Raw genomic sequence first — 21,908 nt, 5'->3', positions numbered from 1 at the left:
TAAAAGCATACACTAACGTGCACTTACATAGCATACGTCTATATATACGTGCGCATGTTCAAAGTCCCACATTTGCATAGCCTCAGGGGAATAGTCATCCTCTCATTACGAGAACAGAACTGCCATACCGCTCCCGATATCCACAGCCCCTCTGGCTCTGGGGTGTCGAGAATTAACAGAAACGGAAATTCATGGTTTGCGCGTTTTTAAATTGGCAACGGCTGGCGTTGCTGAGCCAGACATGGGGTCTTGGGCGTGCGGCTGAACGCTCACCTGAGTGCTGTCAGCGTCCTGATTTGGCCAAACACGCACAAACGTATCCCCACAAGGAGCAGCGACTATCGAAAAGAGAATATGCGTTGGGTCCAATGGGTGTGCTTGATGGAGGTCATCCTTTTTTACGGCATGTTCACTATGATATCTTGGCGATCTCGTTCGTCGAGAGGGATGTTCATGTGACCGTCAGCCCGAGGTTACCAACCAGGGAAATATTAGCTGAGGTTGGATGTTTGACGAATGGGAAAGGAATATTGTCTTCCAACCGGGCGATCCGTGGTCACAAATCCAATCCATCCATGGCTCACATACACGCACGCGCGACGGGAAGAAGCGATTAATCAGTGGCATACATGATGTTTAGTTTACTCCCTGCAACGCCGGATGCGCCCTCCCCCTTCTTGCTGTGGCCAAGGAAAAAAGCAGTGCCGCAATGGTGTAGGTACAACAGGATTGAACAAGGGCAAAAAGGGACAACCAAACCATCCTAATACGAAAAACAAAAAGCAAGCGAAGCCATAAAATCCCAAGTCCGCAAATCAAACATTCAGAGCCGCCAAGCGTCCGGTCAGCATGACACAGTCCCGGAAATGGGACGGACAGCAGCCAGCTAGTCAGCTTGTCAGCTGTCAGCAACAGACGCCCCTCCACAGTCCAGCACCGTCAACACTGCTATCAGCTCAACCCTCAAACTCCTTCTGCAGGTACACAGCCGCGACGAGCGCGTGGTCACGCTCGTACGGCTCCAGCGTCAGCTGCTCCTTGGGGAAGAAGCGGTCCTCCTTCAACTTCTGCACCTCGCTGGCGAACACGGTCTCGGGCGGGGCGGTCGAGTCGATACAGTTGGCCTTGATGCTCAGAAGCAGGCCACCGCCTCGCCGCAGAAACATGCTCGCGTTGAGGGCCACAATACGGGCCTGATCGGGCTGGGCGACGTCGCTAAAGATGCAGTCGACAGTACGGACGATGAAACGGTACTTGAGCGGGTGACGGGCACTGTGGAGAACCATTAGTAACGGATTAAGCAACAAGAAGCCGGAAACCCGGGAGGATGTTCAACGCACTCTTCCACGATGGGGATGACATTGGGCCGCTTCGAGGCCATGTTGATCAGGTCGCGACCCGAACGATGGCTGAACTCGACCGCGTAGACGGTTCCGGTAGGGCCAACCAGGTCGGCAACGTGCGACACCGACGTACCAGAGGCAGCACCGAGGTCTGGACAGATAATGGCTGTTAGCGATCTGAAAGCCCACTAAGATCAGGCAGACAATACATACAGAGAACCTTGGAGCCGGGCTTCATGAAGATGTTGTCGACACCACCGAGGATACCGGCAGCGATCTTGGAACGGAAAGGGTTCTGCACCAGAGTTAGTGGATAGGTCCGACAAGAAAAAACAAAAGGCTGATCAGCACTTACCCAGACGCGGTACTCAATCTTCCCTGCTGGCGTACCGTCCTCGTTCTTGACCGAGTTCTCGACCGTGATGCGCTTCTCGCCGTAGACAGAGATGCCAGGGGCAATGTTTGCCGTGGCCAGCAGGTCCTCCTTGCCACCGCGGGCAACGAAAATGCCCTTGTGACGATGCGGCTCCTAAGCAAAAGAGGGGCGGTCAGTCGGCCATCCAGCACAGGACAAAAGCAAGAGCACAGAGTGGGAGGCTCAGATACATACCACGACGACCTTCTTGCCACCAGCGGCACCAGCGGCACCACCACGGCCACCACGGCCACCAGGACCGCCACGACCACCTCGTGAGAATCCTCCACGGCCACCACGATCACCACCGCGACCGCCACCACGAGCGCCGAAGCCACCACGGCTGGGACCTCCTGCTATTCGAGTGAGTAAGACAGATCACAGCCACGGCTGCGGGAAATCATCTCTGCTTACCTCCTCCACGGCCACCCCGAGAGAAACCACCACGGCCACCACGATCACCACCCCGTGAGAAGCCACCACGGCCACCACCGCCACGCGGAACGAAACCCATTGTTATGTGTGTTTTGTTAAGATCGCCTCAAGGCGAAGACGAATTATACCGATAAAGATCTCCAGCAGCTACCCCGTCGAAATGTCTGTTGCTTGTAGATCGAAAAAAGTGGTATAACACCAGAGACAGAAACGATGGGCAAAAAAAAAAGAGTCCGCCTTGGAGCTTCAAAAATTTTTAAGCAGCTTTTCTTTTTTCTGCCGTGACCAATAATTCCTCGAGGCCGGAAACCCACATCGGATCAATTGTTCTGCCATGCCGACCGGGCCGGCTAGCAGTATCTGCATAATATCACGTGCACAGTCTCTTAAACAGTGGACCTTTGCCCCGCCAGGCGAATCATGGTAGGGCTGTCCAACCCTAGCCCTTCTTTCGGAAAAATGATCGAGCCGTGGTCAAAAAAAAATGGGCGGTGCGGCCCACCTCTGCCATACGCAGAGAAAAAAATATTGGTGGTCTCGACACTACTTCGAAGAAAGTTTTGCGTCCATTCCTTCTCCGCAAGCACGATCACCACAACTCATTTACTCAACACCATCTTCCCCCCATATCATCAAGATGGTAAGTTTTATCTGCAGAAAATATTGTTTGCGGGATCATCACGGCAGGTCGTCTGTGTGCGTCAAAAGGAGGTTGCGGGTGAGAATGTGCGGCAACGACAATTGGGCAGTTTCTTCGCGACGACGACAAAAGAGTCACGACCAAAAACCGAGGTGTATCGACGACAAAGCGAATAACGAGTGGCATTTGTACTGCTACGTGCAGAATAGAGCGCCAATGTCCCACATATACTCCCACGCCCCGTTCTCGTCTGCCATCCATTGAATCTGTCACAGCTGAAAGAGGGGGAAACATGGATGAAGCCGCGGACAATTGTTCTTGCTGCACGAAGAAATGGTCATGGCTGACACTGTCTCTCTTTCTCTTGCACAGGTTCGCTACGCTGCGACGGAGATTGCTCCCGCCAAGTCGGCCCGCGCTCGCGGTGCCTACCTGCGCGTCTCTTTCAAGAACACCCGCGAGACGGCCCAGGCCATCAACGGCTGGAAGCTACAGCGCGCCCTTACCTTCCTCGAGAACGTCAAGACCAAGACCGAGGCCGTCCCCATGCGCCGGTACGCCGGCAGCACCGGTCGGACCGCCCAGGGCAAGCAGTTTGGTGTGACCAAGGCTCGCTGGCCCACCAAGTCTGCCGAGTTCCTGCTCGGCCTGCTGAAGAACGCTGAGGCCAACGCGGACGCCAAGGGCCTGGACACCAGCAACTTGGTGGTGAAGCACATCCAGGTCAACCAGGCCCCCAAGCAGCGGCGGCGGACGTACCGTGCTCACGGTCGGGTATGTGATTCTCCTGCTCAGCGCTCATCTGTCCTGTCTTTTGGTCTCCTCGCGCTCTCGTGCTGACAATTGCACCAGATCAACCCCTACATGTCGAACCCATGCCACATTGAGCTCATCCTGACCGAGGCCGAGGAGACCGTCGCCAAGGCTGAGGTCGTTGGCGCAAACGAGCACCTCAGCTCAAGACAGCGTGGCGTGCGCGTCCGCAAGGCCCTGACTGCCGCATAAGCGGAGACGGGTGAAGACGAGCGGGCGAGAGGGGCTGTGTGTTGGCGTGTAGGGCTACTTCAATGGAGGTCGGGAAACGCGAAATCTATTTTTTTAAACCCCTGGGAAATCAAGAAAGTAAAAGACGCCACCCTCGGAGTACAAGGAAGAGGGGAGGAGCAGGTTTAGAAAAGAAGGGATGTCTTGCGTTTCTTTCTCTTTTCTTTTGCCCTTCATCCCCCCGCTGCACAACCAATTGTGGCTTTCTGTTATGGGTTGCGTTATTTCTATTTTTCTAAAAAAAAAGAGCATAAAAGCATACCGAGGTGGGACGTTGGTTCGCGAGGTTCCCCTAAAACGAAAGAGGACTAAAAAAAAAGAAGAAAATATCCAAATTGCTTGACATAATGTAACACCCCTCAAAGTTCCATGTCTCTCTGCAAAGTGCTCACGGCTTTGTCTATTTCAGTCCCGCAGGGACTTCACACTTTCTTTTACCTGAAGCTCTAGCCACACTACAAGACGGCATACGTTCGCATTGAACACGAGAGAACAATATAAGGCAATAGGCGTAGTTGCCATATGCACGCAGTAATTTTCGTATTTGTCGAGTATTGCCGAACCGTCATTATTCATCAGGAGATCTCTTCATTAATATGGTCTTGTCTTACAATTTGGGGAAAGTTGACGCACTATCCAAAAATAGCGTAAACGAGCAGAGACAATTGGAGTGAAGAACAGAGGAACGAAAGAAATGGGATGTGGAATGAGAAATAGAAGACGGGCTGGAAAAACAAAAAGTCGGTCTTGACAAGACTGAAAATCTGCAATATGTAATACACGGCATGTGTATCACACAGAGGAGGACTGCGTTGTTGGCTAAACGGTGGCAGAGTCCCAGGACTCTGTCCAGTGTAACGTAATGATTCCAAGCTCGATAGGAACGGGCTATTAGGAGGCTGATATCATGAAGCTGAGAGACGGAAACATAATAATGAGAAGGAGGGAGATAAGAGAACGTAGGACGAAAGGAAAACGACGAGTCCAGTAATCCGAAATGAGGTAACAGATGCTACGTAAGAACAACTTCCAGAGACAGAAATAGCCGAGGACCGGAAGTTTGGGCTACTCTGGCATGCCACCGTACTCGAAGACGCTGCTCGACTCTGGTTGGCTCTGTATTTGCTGTAGCTGCTCTTGAAGATTCATGTAGTCGGCTCGATGAAGGTGGCCGACAAAGTTGACCGGATAGTTATGCTCAATCGTATATTTCTTCATGTAGTTGACCCGTGACGACGGATGCAACCGATCCATATCGTTTTCCGGTATCATCCGAACGGGAGAGAACCCGAGTTGTGCTTCACCGCTTAGAAGTGCCGGGGATTTGTGGCCTGTGTGTACTATGCCATGGCATTCAGGGTGTGCGTTTGGCTTACAGCCCTGATTACCGTACGTCAATATCGGCCTATGTGTTTATGCCACTTCGTCAGTGCATGAGCTTTAATGTGGTCAATGTGAATGATCAGATATCCAAAGTATTCACGCACACGCCGATAGAATGGCCTTCCCACCGCTCCAAAAGGATAAAGCGTCTGTCTTTCGTAAACACGTCATCTCGTCGTGTCGAGAACGCACTTGATGGGGCATACACCTTCGCATTCGCCCCCATGGGTTGAGACCACTCGATTTTCAGAACCTAGTACAGACAGTCAGCCTCAAGACGCCAAATATATGTACAAGCAGCAGGTCGACATACACGGCCGGGCCAGAAATCCTTTGAGGGGTGGATGCTGAATCCTGTATGCACTATTAGTAGGGTCCGGAGAGTGTCCTTCCTGAAATCAACCTACGGTGGTCGGTATAGCGTTTTGCTTTTTTAGGTTTAGAGTACTGCGTATCGGGAGACTTCCCCTTTGATACTGCATATGCGTTTCTATCTGCTGCAATGTGCGATAAGTGTGTCAGTCCTGTACAGATTGTGATGCTGGACTGGTTCAAATCTTGCCTGGCATATTATTGCCTGATGTCATCTGCTGGTCGGCTAGATCGCCCAACAGCTCGTCATCTCCATCTTCAATAGGGTATTTAAGCCCTATATACATGTCAGCCCAGGTAGCCATCGGTCTATTCATATCATATAACAATATAGCTAGTCTCACCTTGCAGTTTCTCGTTCGAGTCGAAATCCGCGACGTAGCCTGGATCCCATGTGGACGATGACGGCACTGGCCCAGATGCAAATGGCCGTTGCTGGTTTTCATCATAAGGATTGACAACACCGACGGTGATGGACTGTTGCTTTGAGTGTTCGTAATAGCTGGAAGTGTAAGCACTCAGACCTGGCTGTGGGTAAACATCACCCGAATCTTGATAATGTCAGCCGGGTTAGGGTTTTGAAGATATATTCATACGAGAAAACTGACACCGGCTGTTGCCTCTTTCGAGCGTGGGAATCGTGTGATTCTGTCCCCTCGACCTTGTGGATGTATTTGATCCCCTCCTAGGCGTAGAGCTGATTTTCATTAAAGGAGCTGGATTTCTGGAACTGTGCTTGGGGTGTGGGGTCTGCGAATAACTCGAGTCCACAGGAGACTGCACTGGGTCTGCACTCTGGACATGGGGACTAGTATACGATCCGGATCTCTCGTGGTTGGATATATGGGGGGTATCGTTTTCCATTCCTTTGGTTTGTACACTGTATACGTTCTGGCTAAAAAATGCTCCAGTTGCTGCGAACGTATACGGAGACTGTTGGATATAACCGGAGCCGGTATCTTGGTACCCATACTGAGGCTCTCGGACATAGTCGGCTCCAAGTTCTTGATGCACATACTGGGGCTGCTGAGTATAATTGTTCCCTAAGCCTGGGTACCCGTACTGGTGCATCTGGGTGTAATTGGTGCTTGGTGTGTAGGCCGTATACTGAGACTGGTTTCCGGACGAGGATGTGTCCCGCAACTCTGGAGTCTGAACCGGGGGTTCTCGTTGGATGTGGCTACCCTTGTATGGTCGATGTGTGTATCGTGCGCTGGTTAAGGACAAGGCTGTGGCCTGCGTCCCCGTGGTGATACTCGAGGGCATGCTGGAGGTATAATCGTAGTTGAAATCATCGATGGAATCATTTGATGATAGCGACACTCTACCGAGCCGGTTACTTACATCATCTACTTCATTCGGGATAGATGTGCGAGGCTTATTGTAGTTGTGCACGGCATCTACAGCAGGCAGATTGTCTTGCTCTACGCAATGTGTGAGAGCCTCTTCAGCGTTCCAATTTGACACAACATTCTCACCTGTTTTGACGCCTGCGATAGAGGTGCTATCACCCAAGTGCTCCTGACCTGTCTCGAGATAATCATATTCGTATTCATCCATGTTGTCGCGCGATCTTCATTGGTGGTGTAGAGCGATGCTCAGACCTATTGCCGTAGGTGCCAGGCGAAGTTGGCTGTCGTGAGAGTGGTGAAGAAGTCAATGAATTGATCTGATGCTGGAAATCCAGGAAAAGAGCACAACAGAAAGCGCACAAAAGGCTGGCATGGATTGCAATGGCATTATACGAAGCAAAACCCCTGACTGCTTTTGCTCGAAAAAGAGGAGATTTCCAGAAACACGCAAGGCAATGCGGCTCTGCACGCTGTGCCAGCGGACACGTTCGGCACAGAATCCAATGGTAGAGTGTGTAGGGGAGGGTTGGAACGGCCATCTTGGCTGGAGGCAAATTGACTTCATTGGGTCCACGTAATTCTTGTGACGCACGGGAAGGCAGAGAATTGACAGCAGAGGCGTCTAGCTATCTGAGAGGGTGTCCGAATGAGCTTTCCTGCTGTGAAGCGACGCAGCCGTAGATGGGTAGTGGCTGGCTGCTGGCTGCTTGGAGGGTAGGCTGCAGCAAGAATCACAGCCGGTCCATCATCCCTGTGACCGTAAGTAAGCACGGCAGCAGAGAGCAGCAGCCACACAGAGATAAGCCGCTGGAAGCGCCATGCACAGTCGCCTTTCCCATGCTTGGACTAGCCGTTCACGGCGGTAGGTACCTGCAAAGATGCCCAAGCTGGAGCCTGGCGACACGTTCCTTTGGTCGTGAGATTTGGAAGGATAATGAGAGTGGCTCTTGGCATTGCCGTCTGCCCACTGTTGATGACGCAAAAAACGGCTGGACACGAATTGTGTATTTGTACAGAACGTGGAGTCCAAGACCATCATCTTCCTCGTTGATTTTAGCAGTGGGTTGGGGTTCCAACCACTAGCGACAAAAGCGGCACGAATAGTCTCGACATTCTGGAGGTGGGCCGCTTAAAATGCACGACGTAGTGCGTTCGTAAATATGAGGAAATGAAACAAGGAAGAAAACAAGAATACACGTAGAATATGCAAGATGGAGAGATGACGGGCGGCTGTTGATTTCACTGTTAGTACTGGGAAGGAGCCATTTAAGAGTGCCTGCCCTCCATAATAATCTGCCTCGTCACGGCGCGTCGAACTTGGTATTGTGTAATTGGCTGCCCTATTTTTATTTTATCTTAAACTTTCCCCTCCCTGTACTCCGTGTCATATGTCTTTTCATCTCCGGATTTTCGCATTCTCTTACAAGAAATCAAGCAAAGGTGCACTTGCAATCCCAGCCTCCTCACAAGTTGCCCTTTATAACGGCGCTCTCTCATGAACGATCTACGCCGCTCCCCTTGGAGCGCCTTCATAATCAAGCCAAACAACTTTCGCGATTGAGCGTCCTTGCAAGTGGAGACCACAAGAGCATCGTCATGGACATTCGATCAGCGGCAACGGCCGATAGCACAACTCGAGAAAGCGAAAGCGACGAGGAGGCTGAAGAAGAGAAACGAGACTATAAAATGCAACGAAGAAAAAGCACCGGAGATGTACCGATCGCTGTAGAACGTGGCAAAGGTGTGGGGTCGTTTCGACAGTGGAGTACGTGATCCCTCAGCTATTGACTCGTTGCTTTGGGAGAAGGGCAAAGGCTTTACATAGAGGCGTGCTGGTGCCAGCGGCGTTGGGCCATGAATGAAGACGTGCGACACGTGTCTGGATGTTGACATCACTGACGCGCATGCTTAGCACCTTTGGCCGCGATGCAAGAGAACAACAAGCGTAACATGGACGATACCGTATTGCACGGCGAAAATGTTGCGAGCCGTCCAGATGGCCTTATTACTCCCATTCCGATGTCGTCAACTCTGCGCATTTCCGAAAGCCACAAGGCGCTCGGTCATCCCTCCACTCCTCCAGCCTCACTTGACAACGCTTCCATCCCCCCTCTGGCAGTGGATGCCCCAGATATGGATAAGACAGCGGAACTTGTAACACTGTGGTCCAAAATCAGCACTGCGCAGCTACGAAGCGGACAATGCCGAAAGACCATGGCCGAAATGCGGGTGCAAATGAGGGCACTTCGACAGCAGAGACGAGAAATGGAGAATCGCTTCACAGAAATGGAACATGACTTACCCAAGAGTCTGCATACAAATTTAATTAACTCCTCACGAGAATTGCAAAAGAAATACGACTCTGCTGAGTCTAAGTATGAGGTTTTAGAGACGGAGTTGGAGGAGTTGGAGGCAGTTAATCAGGATGCCGAGGTCAAATTACTTCGACTGTTGCTTGTCGGTCATCCGGCAGAGGATGCCATTTTTAAAACCCTCGCCGACAGAAACATGGCTACCCGAACAGAAGGAGATACATCAGTTACTAACGATAATAGCAGAGAGCAAAGGGAGACGGGATGTCTTCCAAATGGCCACGGATCTTTTACGATGAACATTTCTTACCCCAAACCGACCAAGGACCCTTCTTTGGATGAACCCTTACTTATGGGAATATCTGGAGACCGGTACTCGGATATCCATCCTCTATATGCAGAACTCATTCACGCCATCGGGGACCACCAGATGGCAGACGAGGGCGTTTCTGAATTACTTTTAGAGCGCGACATTATTTTAGGCGAGCTGCAAACGAAATTACTATTGGAACGCATCCAACAAGGCAATATGTACATGAGCGAGAAGGAACTCGAGGCCTTAAAAACGAGCTTGTCTAAATCAAGTCCTGCTTCTCTCGCCGAAAACTACGCGTCCTTTATGGGAGCGCAAGATGCAGCCTTTTTACGGCAATTCGACAGCAAACTGGACGCTTCCTTGGACGAGCTCAATTACCAAGAGTCGAGGATCAGCACGTTGCGTGAAGTCTGCATTGCCACTGGAGCCATGAGGAGAAATATGCCGTACAGAGAGGAGTATGCTATTTGGGGTCAGACTGCCGGTGTTGAAAATGACGACCTGGTGCAAATGGCCATGGCGGACGCACCGCCACAAGGGACAATGGACCCAAATGCCCTCACACACCCATATTTCCCTATTCTGTTATCCAGTCCCAAGCACCTGCTTGAGGTGGAGCCTCTCACGGCCAAGGCGGCGCTGCAGAGGGCACTGAAACTCCCTGCAGACTACCCGATGCGGGAGCTGATGGTGCAGGAAAAAGTCAAGGAATACGGAATTTCCACCGCGTTGACACGATTTAAGGAAGGGCACAAGACGGATTTCATCAATCGCTGGCTGCTACAACGTCTCCGCATCTCTCCCCTAGAGGTGGAACTCCTCTACTCTCTCTTCAAAATGAGACTCGAAGTGCTGAACTATACGCAGTGGCAAACGGATGTTCTCCGTTTCTGGACGGAGGATGGCCTCCAGTCTGCATCTGGCCCGGTGACGGCCTGCGCCTCGGTTCCTTCAATATCTTCGGAGGAAGCAGTTCGCACCTTTTGAATGGACACAGATTACCGCCCAGTGTCGCCACCTGAAAAGCAGTCCACAAGCCCCATGTTCTCATTGATGAGCACAGAGATAAGTCACTCGTTGGACCATGCAGGCGGGCGTGTAAGGGTAACTTAAGCACTGCATCACACCTCAGGTAATCGTGAAGACGGCTCGAGCGCTTATATAGTACTGAGAATCATGATACTTAAAGGTGCAGGATTTTGGTCTATGTTCTTTCAGTACCCCGTCATCTCGTGTCGACTTCGCTCTCTTTTGTTCTCGCTCGCTCGCTTTGTTTGTGTGAAGTTGCCTTTCGAGAGCATAACGCACATGGGTTTTCTTGTAATATATTCAGCGGTGTTTTCTTTTGTTTATTTCGCTCTTTCTGTCTCTGTCTGCGTCGATTGATATCTTCATGCGATACCCCGGGGAGCGTTGTGAGTGCAGAAATGTATAACACTATGCTTGTATGAAACTTTTACGGCCAGTGCAAAGCTTTTCGCATCCTGGTGTATGATAAGGGACGAGGGCAACGTGTACAGCTAGTTTGACCATTTAGAAAGCTGCGAATAATATTTGCTGCGTAACTGGAGTGTCTCGCCTGACTGGGAATGTGCCTTGTTGTCTGCGGAAAAGCCAATCCATGCCTCTATTGCATAATACGGGGTATGTATCCTATTGCACAGTGAATATGTGCGTCTTATGACGGGAAGAGAACACTGTGTACTATGTACGATGCATTTAAAGTACTTCTATCTCGAGATATTGAGTTTGGTGATTGCACCATGGGATTAGCTGCTGACCTGCGTACCTAGTTCTTGTCGCTCTGCCACCATATCAGCTGCAGCAAGGCGCAATGCTCTGTATGTTCCCCCGAAAACCTAGGCACGAAGACTTGATGGACGGCTATCGGGCGGCCATTACATGCAATGTGTACTTCACCAAGTACCCGGAATGCGAGTACAGACCCCCACGAATAAGTTGCACGATTGCCCTTTGGGGCAATAGAAAGCTTATGCAGCTACCTGCACCATTCTACTGCTCCCATTGCGGCTTAATGCAGGCTTGGGCCAAGGCTGATATCGGCCGAAACTCGGGCGACATGGACGGCAATGTTCCTCCTTGGTATGCATTATGTTCGGGGTGATGCAGACAAAACCTAGGCAGCAGCTCGACAGCTACATAGAAGAGCGTGGTGGTGACATATGAGGCGATTCACGTTCAGATAACGGTGCTTAGCTTTTCTCGCCCTACGGAGTGCACATAGTAAATTTCGGCTCCGGCAGTCTCATCCGGACAGGGAAGCCAACAGAAAACGTTGGGCCTAGAGCCGGCGCGATGTTACGACAGATACGATGCCGATTGCTTCTCCTTCGAGCAGCGCTGTTTCCAGCTCCTCGCCATGGATCTTACTGTGTAGTGCATACGCTAATTTAGTGGCCGCTGTCCCTTGTTGCAGGGCCTCTTGGCGTTGGACCTGCGCCTCGGAAGCTGTTACATAGTACAGCCGGCGCCGAAAGAGCGGGTTCTCCAGGGGAAAGAGGTCTGAGAGACGTTTCAGACTTTACTTGAGACACTGCAGCAGGAAGCGGGACAGCCGCGGAACGCGCCTGCCACAGGCAGCAGCTTGCTGCTGCTTCCTAATACGGAGTACTCCGTAAGAAAGCTTGAGCTTTTCCATGGCAATGCCTTGTGATTCGCCATCGCCTTCCATCTTGGCCAGCCATATCGTCTCTCCTCCTCACATGCAAGCGACACACACAAAGATGCAAGCCTCGGCATCACCGCCCTTCTTGGCCCCGTCTGCACTCCACAAGGCTTGTCCTGCTGCCGTGTCACAGCCATGTCGCGAACCGCTGTCGTCTTATCGGTCTCCGGTCCTAAGGACAAGATGCGAGAGTGGCAATGGACGAAAAGGGAGAGACACAGACGCAAATGCACACAAACCAGGCACGATTCTAGCAATGAGGCTCTAGGGTCGTTGCTCTTTTCTAGCTCGTTCATTGCCCTGCAAAGCTTCGGTTTCTTAACCGCGGATGTGCCCCCCCCCGAACGTCTGGATACGGTGAACCTCTCTACCCGTTCTTCTCGCCGTTCTTTTTATAGCTGCGATTTGACGTATCAGCTGCTCTCGGGACTTTCTTTCGGGTTCTGCCTACTTGACTTCATTCTTCAATATCTCTTTTGCAACCCCTTTGTTTCGCTTGCCTTTTCTTCGCTGTCCTTTTCTTGTCCACCTCCTTTTCTCTGCTCTGGCCTCCTTCTTAATAGCCACACTTTCTTATTATTTCGCCCAAAATAGCTTAATCAAGTTGACGATCAACCCCGAAGCTGCAACTCATCGTCGTCTTGCCCTACTGAAATAACGTCTCTGTCAAATCGACATACGGATGTCCGCGTTGCCACTCAATGGATGTCACTGCGTTGGAATTTGAACAGCCCGCCCTTCCTTAAGCCCCCACCTGGATTATCTGCTTTTCAAGACTTCCGACCTCTCTATCCTCTTTACATGAACATAGCAAAAATCTCTCTCTTGTGCTGGGTCCCCCTCTGCACCGTACAACATGTCGAACTGTACTGCCACGCCAACCTCTTTCTTCCTACAGAAATACAATATATTCAGCAAAATAGACTCCTGCTTGGATAGATCTATAGCGGTCCGTGCAATTATCGCCACACCCACGTGGCCCACTGGCCGTCTTTCCTGCTATGTCGCGGCCGCTTGCGTGTTGCTAGCAGTGTACATTATCCGCCCAGCCGAGCAGCAGAAACCAAACTTCCCGTTTTACAAGGCGGCAAAGGCAAAATGGATTTTTGACGCAGAAATACTGATTCGACACAGTTACAACAAAGTTCGCTCATTTCTTGCAGACACCCGTGGCTTGTTTCAAGCAGCTGACCTCACCTCTGCTCAGTTCTATGATCGAGTATATCAAATCAAGGCTACGGAAGGACTGCAAGTCCTTATCCCGGCCAGGTTCATAAGCGAGCTGAAGGGCTTGCCCGAGCATATATTGAGCGCCACCGAGGCTGTCAACGATGTAAATAGGGTCGACCGATTGCCTTTCCTCACATCACCAAGCTTCCAAGCTAACTCGTGAAGGCTATGCTGAGCAAATACACAAAATTCAGCCTCGGCCACAATGGGGACATGCTTTCTGCCGTCATCCGCACCAAGCTGACGCAGAACTTGGCCCGCCTGGTACCTCAACTGCGGAAAGAGATTGAGTATGTCGTGGCTACGGAGTTCCCCACGTGTGACGGTGCGTTCTGAATCCTGCTAGTGCTCGCAGTCTGGCCGGACTGTCCCTGACCAAAGCTGCAGACTGGACGCCCGTCAAGGTGCATCCGTTCGGCCTCCGGGCTATAGCCCGCCTCAGCGGCCGTGCCTTTGTCGGTTTGTCCATTAGCCGCAAGGAGGAGTGGATGGACACAAGCATCAACTTTGCCATTCACGTCTTTATGGCTGTCATCAGGCTGCAGTTCATCCCGTCCTGGCTGCGTCCCATCGGCCAGTATCTTGTCACAGACCTGCGCCGGATCCGCGCCGATATCACTCGCGGCCAGGCTATGCTGCAGCCTATCATCGAGGAGCGTCTGCGCGATATGGACACTCCGGGGTATGAGAAGCCTGATGATCTGATCCAATGGCTTCTCGACACGCTTCCGCCTAGCGAGCGCCATGACTACCGTGCCCAGACTGAAATGCAGCTGGTGCTGAGCGCTGCATCCATCCATACGACTAACAACCTGCTGGCAGACTGCATTTTCGACCTGGCTGCATACCCGGGTGTGCAGGACGCGTTGCGCCAGGAATCAATTGAAGTGTTGTGTAACGATGAGGCCTGGGCACGCAAGGACAGTTTGGCGCGCCTCAAGAAGATGGATAGCTTCATCAAAGAGGTGCAGCGAGTTTCGGGCAACATAAGTAGGTTGATGAATGCCGATTCTTTATCCTACCCCCTGGATACACTTGCTAACGGGCTGCTCAGCTGGATTCATTCGCAAGGTCATGCGTCCAATCGTCCTCTCTGACGGAACTCACCTGCCATCCGGCACAAGGCTTTTGGCACCGCAAGCGGGATACTCACAAGACGAGCGTTTTTACCCGGGTGCCGACGTGTTTGACCCAATGCGATTTTTCCGCTTGCGCCAGCAACAGCAACAGTCCGATTCGAAACTGAGAGAACAGCGGAGCGGACACCAGTTTCACTTTACGTCCATTGGTGACGCAAATATGAACTTTGGCGCCGGCAAGCACGCGTGTCCTGGCCGCTTCTTTGCGGGCAACGAGATCAAGATGATGTTGGCATACTACCTTATCAACTTTGAAATGAAACTACAGCAAGGCCAAAGGCGACCATATCCCATGATGGTGATGATGTCCAAGACCCCTGACCCGAACGGCGAGGTGCTGTTTCGGCGACGAACGGTGGACCGGGTTGATGGCGATTGAAATGGCGATCGATCGCCATCCACTTCTGCTTTCATATTGAGATCGTTGGGCATCTGAAAGCCTGGAGCAGTTTACACATATTGGGCCTGGAGCTCCAATGCGAACTTATCCATATGCATAGATGCATATGTATATATTATATATATATATGAGACTGGGAAAGGGGGACGGCGTTGATAAATTGTCCTTTGGTACGGCCTGGAAATTAAGCGGGCCATTCGCACTTGATTTGATACTCGTGTTCGTGTGTTTTGCAGACTACGCGCACGCTCAAGATTTTAAGAACAATGAAAAGTTGGCACATTGTCTTCCTTTTTATGCTGTGAAACTGACTTGCTTATTATTATAACAGCCGCTAAGTGTTGGCAATATTGATGTATTGGCCAAACTACCTGGCATCCCATCCAATTGCCGGGGCTGCCCTTCCTCAATCCAAGATATAACACGCAGATAAATACACAATCAGAACAGTACAGTATGTGAGTAGGTAGCTTTGAAAAACTCCAGCGCAATGCAACTCCAAAAACCTAGCTTTCCGCCATTATTTTCCGTCCCTAGCAAAGCTCGCCAGTGAAGGCTATAATCCAAAAACAGCAAAGCAGTAATAAACCAAGCGCGCAAAAAATAAAAATAAAATCTCAAAAAAGTATGGCTTCCAGAACAGTCCGCTATGCAGTCGGGTATCGTTATCCGTCGTATGTCGTCAAAGGAGTGTGTGTCTATGCCGAAAACATCGTCATAAATGTCTAAAAGGAATGTATGTCGTTCGTACAAAATCCGTCCAGAAGGAGTGTCTAGTGGGTATCATGATATAGCAGCAATAAGGAGCGTTGGTTCAAACAAGAAGTATGCCGCGTGTCGTTAAAAAGGAGTGTCGTGAGATCTCTGATTTATGCCAACGGCGCAGCCGGCCATTTCCGTCGAGATCGTGTTGATGATGTGCAAAAGGATTGTTGTGTACATTCGCGCCTGTGCTGGATATGCAGGTAGAAAAGGGGCGGCTACCAGCCGGGGAAGAAAAAAAACCAGTGAAAGAAGATGTTAAAAATATAAGTGATCAAAACAAGGGGGTCGAACTGGAAGAAGAAAAAAAAAAAAAAAAAAAAAAAAAAAAAGACAAATTCGAAAAAAAAGGTTGATGGTGAAGCGGTGAAACAGTCGGAAGGAAGATGGGAAGAATCAACCTTCAGTCTTCGTCTCTTTCCCCTTTCCTTTATTCGCAAAAGATGCCCGACGGACCGAAGCGTAGATGTGTCGGTGTTGCATAAGAGGAACCGACGCGGTCCGGGGCGCAAAGGATAGGGACGAGTCTTGCGAAGAAGGTAGCAACAGCGGGGTTGGAACTTCAGGTGGTGGCGGATATGAGCTCAAAGAAGCCGACATTGAGGGAGCTGGCGAGGGCACTGATCGTATCCTGAGGCAAAGCACAGAGAGAAGAAAAACAAGTCAACCAAATTTGCCCTTCGGATGGTTTCGTCTTTTCAGACCCGGGAGGCCAAGACGGCTAGATCCAGACGGTCTGGAGTGGAGAGACGAACCCGACGCCAAAGTTGTTTGATCCACCCAGCATCTGGGCATGTCCCATGCTGTTGACACTACCGCCGGAAGCGTAGGTCACGTCGTAGGGGCCGAAGTCATCGTTATCGCTGTAGGCCACCGAAGAGCCATCGCCGAAGTCCCCAAGCGTGCTTGAGGCCGGGCTGTAGCCTCCATAAGAAGGACTGGGGATGTTGAGGTACTGCTGGGCCACATATGGGGATGACAGCTGGAGCGGGCTGATGGCCGAGCTCTGGCTTGGTTCAGCACTCAGCAGCGACAGGTCTTCCGTGCTGTAGCTGAAGTTCGGGTGTGTCATGATCCCTCCCGCGCCATAAGCCATGTGATGATAATCTGACGGTCCCGTAGTGGGCGGCATAGAGAGCGAGCCCGAGACGGATGAGACATGGTGGCTAAAGTTGGGCGGGTTGAACTGCGGGAACGAAGGCGTGCGAGCCGGGTGAACCCAGCCCATGCGGGAGCGGAATTCGTGCACAACATCGATGGGGAATTCCATAAGCGACAAAGGCGTCTGCACATCGCCTTCCACGGCGCCATTGACGTTGATCGATAGCAGGCGGCGGGCGATCTCCTCGACAGGCCCAATAGAGAGACTGCCAAAGTACGCCGCACCGATCTCGGGGAACAGGCGTTCCATGACCAGAGCCACCGTGTAAAGATGTGCGATGGTGATGAGGGCACCGGGCGAGCTGCCTGCACTCTGGAAGTAGCGAACAGGGGTCCAGAAAAGCCAGTCACGCAGAGGGCGAAGTCGGGCAAACTGCTGAGCAACAGGAGTGTTGCTTTCCTTCCGAGCGCCCTTAATGAATGTAATGAGCTGCGAGATGGCCCTGGTGTCCTCCTTGTTGTGCTTGAGGTAGGCCTCCACGTTCTGCAGCTGTTGCGTGGTGCGCACGAAGAACTCCAGATCCTCCTTGCGAGGCTGGTTCGGCTTGTGGTCCGGAACAGGAGACGGCGGAGCCGTAGGGAAAGTGCTGCTTTCGGCAATGAAGTCGCCGAACTGGGATTCATGTTTCCAAGGGCCCATGGCTTCGATAACCTATAAACGATGGGGTTAGTCTAGTTCGCAGCCAACTTACGGCCAGCACTGCTCCGAAATGTCACCTACCGAGCGGGTGCCCTGCATCAGCTGGGTCCAGCTACGCCTGGGAGTGGGTCAGCGATTGTAAGTGAGATGCACTGCCTGTTTCCAATTATGCGACGTACCAGTCTGTAGCCTGCCAAGATAGAACAAGCGAGGCGGCGAGAATAGCATCCGATGTCTCCCTGGAAAACGTGCTGATGGCCTCCTGCAACCCCTTGAGGGCAATTCCCCGGTGCTCATCTGCCATGATGCCAACAACGGGGCATTCGTTCAGATAGGTCATATGACTGGCCGAGAATGCAAGAAGCGCGTGCATGACATAGTTGTTAGTCGCACCGATCTTGATGATCCTAATACGATCGTCAGTATGCCAAAAATGCAAAATTGGTCAAAAATCAAAACTCACGTCGGAATCTGGCGCGTCCAGATGGTGAAGCCGTCAGCATCAATGCTCCGCAGCTGATGGCAGATCGAAGCAACATGATAAATCAGGCGCAGATTGTCCACAGAAAAGCATCGAGGATTCGGTTCCGGGTAAACATTCAGTTCCGGAAAGGGGAAGACGCCGGTTTGCTGCCAATGGCTGATTTGAGCCTCAATTTCAGGGGTCCACATAAGATCCGGACGATCAGGCGAAACGGAGCGGTCGTCAGGAATGGCGATATCATTGTAAGGGCAGCGAATCTTATGCTTGGTACAGTTGCGGCTAAGTAAAAGTTAGCATTATGAGGACCGTGGGACCTCAACCGCTGTATAACATACCATTGAGGAAAGGTCTCATCGCATCTGATGTGACGCCGTTTGCTGCCGACAGAGTTAGCCAAATCCATTAACCTGTATATGCTGCCCCAAAAGGCGCCATGTGGCAAACATACCAAGTCTCACATCCCTTGCGGGACTTGGTGTGACTGAGAGAGATGTTAGCCATTAACTCCGTGGACGGTACAAAATTTGATGGGAGCCTGTCTCTTACCTGCGACGAGGGGGTCCACCGCCGGGGCCAGCCATTGCTTAGATAGAAGAAAGAAGCGAGTGACGAAGCTGCAAATGCAGTCAGTACAAGTCCTATTTACGTCTTTCGATGCGCCCTGTGGTATTTTCGGCTGGATCACGAGTGGCGCTCACCTAGAAACAGATATTAAAAAGTATTGTCGATCACGACGACAATAAGAATAGATTGCGAAAAGCGAATGTGATACGAGAGCGTGTCGAGAAAGGGCCGATGTTGGGCTGGGAGTTTGGAGAGGCCAGCAAAACAGGGCGGTCCAGAATATCTCTGATCCGGGATAAAGGTCCTAGAGTAGTGAAGCTGTCAAGGACGGCGGCTTGAGACGGACTATTCGAATGGCTATGACTGAATGGTGAGCGTAGTCCTGGCGCCGGAAGAGTTGGTGGCAAGAGCGGGTTGCTGGTAACGCTTTTGAGAAGCGATCGATAAATTTGCTCTTGGGAATTCCCTCTCTTTTATAGAGCTGCTGTGTTGTGATTTGGTGATTTGGGTATTTCGAGATGACGAAGGTCCGGTTAGAATTTCTCTTTCCGATCTTCTCGTCTCCAAACACAAAAAGAAACAAGCGAATGACAGGAGCCACGAGGACTTCCTTGGGGGTTGCTAAAAGCGAGTGTGGGTTTTTAAAGTAAGAGCCGGAGCAAAGTGCCGAGTATATGTTGAGATCGATAATGCGAAGAAGAGGGAACAGGAAGGCTGTCGGAGAGGGGGGCCGTTTAGTTAAATACCACGGGGGGGCAGTGCATGTAGTCAGCCAGGCGGTATGTTCTATCTCGCCTGTTGTCAATGCTGGGTGTAAGAGCGCCAGGCAAATAGCACCGAGAAGCCCGGGGGGATTGGAAGGGGGGGAGGGGTGCAGAGTGTGTTGTGGGTGTGTGGGCTGGTGAGGAGACCATGCTGTTTTGGGGGGGTGTTTTTCACTCTTGTCCATTTCTTGGTACCTGGTAATATTCGTTCTATTTTGCTGTGTTGGGTGGTCAAGAGTTTTGGGAAGGTGGGGCAGGCAGAGGCAAGGGTAGCCGGCGGAAAAAAGCAGCGCAGAGGGCGATGCCTGAGATCAGACAGGCAGCAGGAGTGAAGGGAGAAGCAGAAAGAAGGAAAAGAAGGCACCAACGGACAAGACACAACCCACCGCGCTAGAAGAGCGGCCACCACAGCACCGAAGAGTGCTGTAGCTCAGTGGCTGCCACAATAGGGAAGGTGGCTGTGAGGGTGTGGATGGCCTTTGAGTGGAGTGGAGGGGGTGTGGGTCCGTGTTGTGGATGTGTGTGTGCCTTTGTGGGTGTGAACGTGCAAGAGAGAGCTGTTCGGGCGTGTGTGGGCGTGTGGGCGCGCGGGAGACCAGCACTTACTTGCCTGTTCTGCTACATAGTAGACGAGCGCTTCTGGGGGATTCTGGTGCCCTCGCGTACGGACCGGCCTGGGGCTTGCGGCGCCGAACGCCTGTCCGAGGCGAGGCAATACGGCAAAGGACCGCAGGGGGAAGGCAAGCCTGGACCGGCGAAATTCAGGACCAGAGACGTTACGGAGAACGAGGCGATGACAGCATATGGCAGGGCCAGCCCACAATAGCGACATGGAGGAGGGTATTTTCGGATTTTCCATTTCCATTTCGGATTTTCCATTTTCCATTTTCCAATTCCCGCTTCTGGGAGCCTGGTACCGAATAAACCGTTGTGCCACGAGATATGAAAGGGACATTCAGACAGTTGTGCCCATGTATCTTCCGAGGCTCCCGCACAGAGGCGCTGCACGTATTGTTACGTCATGACGCTGCTACGGAGTAGGCTATACCTGAAGAGTACGGGGAGAGGTGGTCTGAGCTTGGCCCCAACCACACCACTATTGGGTGCTGTGGCCGTTCTAGGTAGTTTTCTCGGCACCATAGCCGCCCAGGGACTAATTCCAATGCCCATTGCAGTAAGATGCTAGAGCATGAATGCTGCAAGCTTGCTATGCAAACGGCAGTGCGGTGCAGGCGCAGCTCCGCTATGGCCAATGTTGGGACGACTGCTAGTCCCGACAGACGATGGCCAGCAGTGGTGCCAGCAGACTCGATTCTCTTTTTTTTTTCGCTTCTATTTCTGCACTGTCCTAGCGCGACGGCATGTATGGCAGACGGCCAGCGAGATGCGCCAAGTGTATCAAGACGACTATGCGACCAAGCAAGCCAGGAGTCGCTTTCTACAACAGCAGGGTGAGAATAGAGCGGCTCAGGAGGGGGCATAATTAGGTTTAGCATTTCGCCTTATGAGAGCACCCTACGTTCGGATGGGAGCCGCCGCGATGAGCAACCTGGAGGCGAAGTCTGCAAAAGGAAATGAGGCCGCACTGGCCAATAGGACCAGGGCGGTGACATTCTGGAAGAGGCCAGCAGGAACGGATACTGGTTGGTTGGCACGGAACTGTGCGACCGGGGCGGTGCACGTCTTTCCCTCTCGACCACTGAGCTGTTTACCGTGTATTGGAGTGACATTCTGCCCCTAATAGCATGATACGGCCCAAGGTGGAGCAGCAATCATACTGCCAGTGATGGCTCTGCAGGGAAGGCTGTTTCCGCTGTTCGGAGTCCTGTCGCAGGATGCCAACAGATAATGAATGGGGCCGTCTCTTTTCGCCTACGACGTAGCCAATAACCCCCGCACAGTCGCAAGCACAAGCGACATCTTACCACCATGATCAGCAGCCCTCTGCAAGGGGCGAGCCAGAAGGAAAAAAAGGCAGGAGTGGGTTCAGACGGACTTTTGTCGGTCAGAGACATGTTACGTAGCACTTCGGCCTCAACCAAGCCCAACAGAAGCCGGGCAGCCATGCTTTGAAAGGGAGGAGCAGATGAGAAGTGTGAGATGGAAAAATGTAAGATATGGCATGAGCATCTCTGTACGGGGCGCATTTGCAGGTGGCGGACGGCGATCGGCCGTCTTCCGCGTGTGAGCGCGTCTAAACGCAGCCCAATAGCATGAAATGCTTCAGCCGCTGCGCCTGCGCCCGTTGACTCTTGCGCAGTGGAGTGTCCTCCCCCTGGAACAGCATACTCCGTACATACTCCGTACGCATAAGATATCTGGCATACTAGCATATTGGTCGCGGAAATATTTCCATAGATAGAACTGCGCCGTGCTCGCACGCAAGATACCATGTAGCATTGTGCTCCATCGGGAAGCAGAGCCCTACAGCTGAGACAGACAAGCATAGCACAGAACAGAGGCGGT

The 21,908-nt window shown here is 51.8% G+C and overlaps 7 protein-coding genes across 7 annotated transcripts; 3 read left to right on the top strand and 4 right to left on the bottom strand.

Annotated features, from left to right (window-relative positions):
- Window positions 1–956: 956 nt before the first annotated feature.
- Window positions 957–2,272, bottom strand: CMQ_6204 (fibrillarin; the record flags this gene model as incomplete). Its single annotated transcript, XM_014315269.1, has 5 exons — window positions 957–1,272; window positions 1,341–1,494; window positions 1,557–1,638; window positions 1,699–1,872; window positions 2,264–2,272. 5 exons carry the CDS (start codon window positions 2,270–2,272, stop codon window positions 957–959), a joined length of 735 nt encoding a protein of 244 aa, XP_014170744.1.
- A 558-nt stretch (window positions 2,273–2,830) lies between these two features.
- Window positions 2,831–3,838, top strand: CMQ_6301 (60S ribosomal protein l17; the record flags this gene model as incomplete). The annotated part of the gene is made up of 3 exons (XM_014315366.1): window positions 2,831–2,833; window positions 3,206–3,607; window positions 3,686–3,838. 3 exons carry the CDS (start codon window positions 2,831–2,833, stop codon window positions 3,836–3,838), a joined length of 558 nt encoding a protein of 185 aa, XP_014170841.1.
- Window positions 3,839–4,942: 1,104 nt separating this feature from the next.
- CMQ_6222 (uncharacterized protein) lies at window positions 4,943–5,149 on the bottom strand (the record flags this gene model as incomplete). The annotated part of the gene is made up of 1 exon (XM_014315287.1): window positions 4,943–5,149. One exon carries the CDS (start codon window positions 5,147–5,149, stop codon window positions 4,943–4,945), a length of 207 nt encoding a protein of 68 aa, XP_014170762.1.
- Window positions 5,150–5,811: 662 nt separating this feature from the next.
- On the bottom strand, window positions 5,812–7,192 carry CMQ_6324 (uncharacterized protein; the record flags this gene model as incomplete). Its single annotated transcript, XM_014315389.1, has 4 exons — window positions 5,812–5,909; window positions 5,977–6,183; window positions 6,442–7,056; window positions 7,111–7,192. 4 exons carry the CDS (start codon window positions 7,190–7,192, stop codon window positions 5,812–5,814), a joined length of 1,002 nt encoding a protein of 333 aa, XP_014170864.1.
- A 1,388-nt stretch (window positions 7,193–8,580) lies between these two features.
- CMQ_6244 (uncharacterized protein) lies at window positions 8,581–10,599 on the top strand (the record flags this gene model as incomplete). The annotated part of the gene is made up of 2 exons (XM_014315309.1): window positions 8,581–8,749; window positions 8,897–10,599. The coding sequence occupies 2 exons, from the start codon at window positions 8,581–8,583 to the stop codon at window positions 10,597–10,599; spliced, it is 1,872 nt and encodes a 623-aa protein (XP_014170784.1).
- A 2,555-nt stretch (window positions 10,600–13,154) lies between these two features.
- CMQ_6107 (cytochrome p450 monooxygenase) lies at window positions 13,155–15,046 on the top strand (the record flags this gene model as incomplete). Its single annotated transcript, XM_014315172.1, has 6 exons — window positions 13,155–13,442; window positions 13,506–13,631; window positions 13,694–13,853; window positions 13,910–14,518; window positions 14,583–14,735; window positions 14,778–15,046. 6 exons carry the CDS (start codon window positions 13,155–13,157, stop codon window positions 15,044–15,046), a joined length of 1,605 nt encoding a protein of 534 aa, XP_014170647.1.
- Window positions 15,047–16,550: 1,504 nt separating this feature from the next.
- On the bottom strand, window positions 16,551–18,695 carry CMQ_6218 (c6 zinc finger domain containing protein; the record flags this gene model as incomplete). Its single annotated transcript, XM_014315283.1, has 7 exons — window positions 16,551–17,642; window positions 17,712–17,748; window positions 17,810–18,037; window positions 18,094–18,393; window positions 18,450–18,491; window positions 18,563–18,595; window positions 18,661–18,695. The coding sequence occupies 7 exons, from the start codon at window positions 18,693–18,695 to the stop codon at window positions 16,551–16,553; spliced, it is 1,767 nt and encodes a 588-aa protein (XP_014170758.1).
- Between the last annotated feature and the right edge of the window lie 3,213 nt (window positions 18,696–21,908).

This window comes from Grosmannia clavigera (assembly GCF_000143105.1).
Source record: "Grosmannia clavigera kw1407 unplaced genomic scaffold GCSC_167, whole genome shotgun sequence".
NCBI classification, from domain to species: Eukaryota; Fungi; Ascomycota; class Sordariomycetes; order Ophiostomatales; family Ophiostomataceae; genus Leptographium; species Leptographium clavigerum.
Note: the sequence above shows the minus strand (reverse complement) of the source record. Positions and strands in the feature narration are given on the sequence as shown.